At 35.8% G+C, this 4,515-nt stretch overlaps 1 protein-coding gene across 1 annotated transcript in view; it reads left to right on the top strand.

Annotated features, from left to right (window-relative positions):
• Positions 1 to 3,171, top strand: part of LOC105341727 (T-box transcription factor TBX20) — a 9,014-nt gene extending 5,843 nt beyond the window's left edge. Inside the window, exons 3-7 of the mRNA XM_011448406.4 lie at positions 371 to 644; positions 748 to 912; positions 1,025 to 1,101; positions 1,219 to 1,376; positions 2,238 to 3,171. Of these exons, the coding sequence (XP_011446708.3) occupies positions 371 to 644; positions 748 to 912; positions 1,025 to 1,101; positions 1,219 to 1,376; positions 2,238 to 2,593 (1,030 nt within the window). The 3' untranslated portion in view covers positions 2,594 to 3,171. The remainder of the gene's footprint in view (positions 1 to 370; positions 645 to 747; positions 913 to 1,024; positions 1,102 to 1,218; positions 1,377 to 2,237) is intronic.
• Positions 3,172 to 4,515: the final 1,344 nt, after the last annotated feature.

The following is a 4,515-nucleotide window of genomic DNA, read 5'->3' as shown; positions in this document are numbered from 1 at the left end:
CACGACACGCTTCATTGAATTCTCCCGCATATGATTATAATACTCATTGTGGTTTTTTTATATTTGTCCTAACATATAATTAAGATCTTAGCACTTAATTTTAAGGTTGAGGTTAAAGTACAAAAATTAATAGACAAAATAACGACGTTGAACCCAGTTCCAATAGATTTACACTTTAACAATGTGTTTCCAACATTTTATAATTTTGTTCTTAAATACTGTATTTTAATATTAGCCAGCAATAAAATGAATAAGTTTAAAAAAAAAAAAATCATAGATACATGTATATTGTCTTTTGTTAAATGGTATTATCAAAACCTCAATAGCAGTGTCCTGTCACTATTGAACAATAAATGCTGTTTTATTTCAGGCGCATGTTCCCGACTTTTCGTGTCTCGTTCACCGGAATTGATCCGGAGTGGCGCTACATGGTCCTGATGGACATTGTTCCCGTGGACAACAAGCGGTACAGGTACGCCTACCACCGCTCGTCCTGGCTAGTGGCGGGAAAAGCCGACCCTCCCCTTCCCACACGTCTCTACATGCACCCCGACTCACCCTTCACCGGTGAGCAGCTCCAGAAACAGACGGTGTCCTTTGAGAAACTGAAGTTGACCAACAATATGCTGGACAAAAATGGACATGTATGTACTGTATTAATTTTACAAATTAAAAAAAATTGTCATTCCAATTTTCGAATTTAGGGACACGATTAAGAAATTTAATTAGTTTATTAATCAATTTCAGATTATATTAAATTCTATGCACAAATATCAGCCGAGAATCCATATTGTAAAGAAGAAAGAATCCTCGGGAAACCAGCCGATTTCTAGTCTGGACGCCGAGGAGTTTAAGACATTCATATTTCCTGAAACAGTTTTCATCGCAGTAACTGCCTACCAAAATCAACTGGTATATTAATTTATTAGTTCTCAGTTTTATGTTTTTTATAATATATAGAATAATATAAACACCACAAAATAAAAAAAAATACATATTCAAACTTTCTGTTACTTTCATTTAGATTACAAAGCTGAAAATAGATAGCAATCCATTTGCAAAAGGTTTTAGAGATTCTACAAGACTTACAGAATTTGAAAGGTATTTTTCAATGTGCATAATTTACCATGATTATAATTTGAATTAATTGACATTATAAATACAAGTATTAAAATATTTTTTTGATATGTTAATATATTTAAAATTTATTTTCATCAGCTCTGGGATGGGTCCGGATTACAGCTACCCCCTGATGTACCGGGAGGGTATGGAGTCCCTGATGCAGCACCACGCCTACACGAGGTCCCCCCTGAGGTCCTACACAGAGACGGACCTCGAGGAGACCCTCAAACAGCACAGGGAATTCCTGTCCAAAGGTAAGCCTTGTTACCTGTCTCTGTCAAAACGTAAGCCCGCTAATCTAATGTCTAAACCACTAGGATGATCGCGGTGTAATCATAATGTACAGGTTTGGTGGGTGTCGGTTTGCCAAACTGATACTCGTTAACCGCGAGAGAAGTCGAGGTTGACAGCTGAAAAGGACCCTCTTTCGCAGCGCAAAAATCACAAATCTTTCCTTCTGTATAGATTTAAACATCTCCATTGCGTGAGGTAATTAATTTATGATATTCTGTTTTGCTTTACCGGATATAAGACAGAAACTAGAGCTCTAATTGATAAATAATAAAATCAACAAGCGCCAATGTCTCAGTGATATTCAACTCCTGGGAAAAAAGAGTCCGTTGCACTACAATATCAAAGGTGCACTGTAACACACATGTCACTGCTACACTCACTCCAGAGTTTCTATATCGGCATCCGATCTGTCATGATTCATAATAAGCAGAAGAAAACGCAAAGTGGGTTGCAAAGAAGCGTTTTTTGCTGTCGGTGGTCTGCAATATCCCAACAAACTCGAATTACCATGAGAGCAACACGGAGAGGTGTCAAACGCACCGATTAATTGCCTGAATAGTTAGATATAAATGGTTTTGGAATTCACTGACTCGTTTCACGTAAGGCAACGTGCGTGTCTGTTGTACATAAATACCACATCCCGTAACGGACGCGTCCAACAACACCCGTTTTTCTCCGCCAAGCATTTACGCTGTGTGGTCTAGTCACATATAAGCAATAATCTTGATAATGTTTCATCGAGAGTAATAATCTGTGTTCATTTTCTGTTATTTATCTTGTCTGTTTACCGCCTTAATGACGTGTTTCTCTTTTTATTGCAGAAGAGAGCGGAAACCTGGAGAAATCTGGAATGGTTCCTCCGTGGCCGGTCTGGCGCCCCATCCCTTCCACATTTTCTCCATCCTACATGCCAAACGATCGCTCCCTGTACACCCTGTATGGTGGCCTTTTTGGTTTGAACACAAACTTTATGATTCCACCAATGGCCTTTCACTCGCTAGTGAACGCAAACAACCTCAGACTTAGAGAAGGTATCCCGACTACTTCCGCTTCCTTTACAGACAATGTGTACCCGTCAACTTCCTCTTACCGGTATCATCCGTACCTCACACCCGACAAGATTGCAGCAGCACAGAAGGCGGCCGAGTCATCGGTCGCCGAGAGCTGCCGACATTGATGTCGGATGATGCTGTAAAATACCGTTGTCTTTCATATAACAGTTATTATAAAGCTAGTCTTGCCAGGAAAAATATACAGTTTCAAAGTTGAAACCGATATTATTTCATATGTTTGTTTTAAAAATCAAGTGAATCAGCCCATGATTTTATTGCAAAAAAAGTTTGAGATGTCTTCACAAACAATGTTTTTGGGTTTTTTTTTACTTTATGTAATTTTAAGAATGTTCTTTATGTGAATCTGCATATACATCATGCAGTTGGTCTTGCATGTAAATTACTCATGACGATAGCTCTCCTGTGTTTTATTTGGATTCTCATGACTTTGCAACTTGAATGGATATTATTTAACGTTAATATGTTAATTTATTGTTTCTCAGGTCAGTTGTGGACTCTGTCGATCTAAATTTGTTGTTTACATGTGTGACATAGTTGAGTTTTGTTGAATAGTGCTAATTCTATGTGCTTTTGAAGTTGTGATATGTATGGTTTCTACATATGATATAACAGGTGTGAATCTGCGTTGCGTTTTACAGAATAATTTGTGTTATAATCAATAAAAAATCAGCCTTGAACATAACATCGTCAGTTTTATTCCTTGGTATGAATGACCATTACTGACTATCTGACGTAGTGGCTCAAACAATGAACAATTACTTTTTTATCAAATGGGCAAGCCATTTTTCTTCCGAATGAATCTTTCAAAAACAGATTACTAGTAAAACGATATTCTGAAATTGATAGAACCATTTTAACAAGTGCTTAGACTTTTGGTAGCTGTGTCAAACGGCAATGTGACGTAGGCCTTTTAATTTCATTGTTGGCCTCTCATGCCAAGGCTCTTTGAAATCAACAAGATTTGTGCGGCTTTGGGGCTAAGACTACGTCATCTGTGTATATGTTTCATGAAATCAGCATCATTTTTAACTTCTGTTGACGCAAGAAATAAATAGTTACTTATACTGAAAGTCCAAGGCCTTGTTAAAATGGTTCTTATACAATCATTCATCAGGATTGTATGGAGTTGATATGATATGGAGTTGATATGATATGGAGTTGATAGGAAATTTCAGTTACAATGAACTTGGTGAATTTTGCAAAACAACTTCTTTCGTTATCTTTGTAAAAGAAAATTAACAGAAAAAGAGAGAAAGGAATTTTATAATATTAATTCAAAAAGTATTATTCTGAACAAGTAGGTTTTTGGCTGCACTGTCTCAAAGACATAAAATCTTATGTTTATTAGATGAATATTTTCATTGATAATATTTTTTTTTCAACGAAACACAAGATTTATTGCAATCATTGCATTTTTATCCAAATGTCACAATTTGAAAAAGAAAATGAAAAATTTAATAAATCTATTATTTTATAATAAAAATTTTCTGAAATAAAGAACGAGAAAATTCCAATTTCAACAAACAGAACTTGTTTTGCACAACATATAATACATTCATGTTAAAATTACATTTGGCTTGACATAAAATATGAATTTATTACAGGTTAACCTATAACAGGGTAAAAACAATTTAGTTAATGGTCCTCCACACCCCTGAGAAACGTTTCTCAAGCAAGCCAAAATTAGCATTTCTTAAAGGGGTATGATAATCTAGCACGTATACGATATAGCAATGATTCGGAAAAGGCAAATTTTTGTTTTAAAAAAAAAAAGAACCCATACTTTTCAAAATATTTATGCAATACTAGTACAAGTAAAAAAAAGTCACTGTCGTATCCAAACTCGGGGTCTGCGGGCAAAAAGTCTTATACCATATCCACAGCGGTACAAATTTTGACAAACTGTAAACAATATCTTAATCGTTTCCCCTTGCAGTTGGATACTACTGAGATAAAAAGAGAACCGTTAAAAAGTAGTAAGGATCTTCAGAAATCAATGATCGAGTGAGTCTTCGGTGTCATTAAT

Source organism: Magallana gigas, chromosome 3 (assembly GCF_963853765.1).
Source record: "Magallana gigas chromosome 3, xbMagGiga1.1, whole genome shotgun sequence".
NCBI lineage: Eukaryota > Metazoa > Mollusca > Bivalvia > Ostreida > Ostreidae > Magallana > Magallana gigas.
The sequence above is the reverse complement of the archived record's forward strand: the minus strand, read 5'-3'. Positions and strand labels throughout refer to the sequence as shown.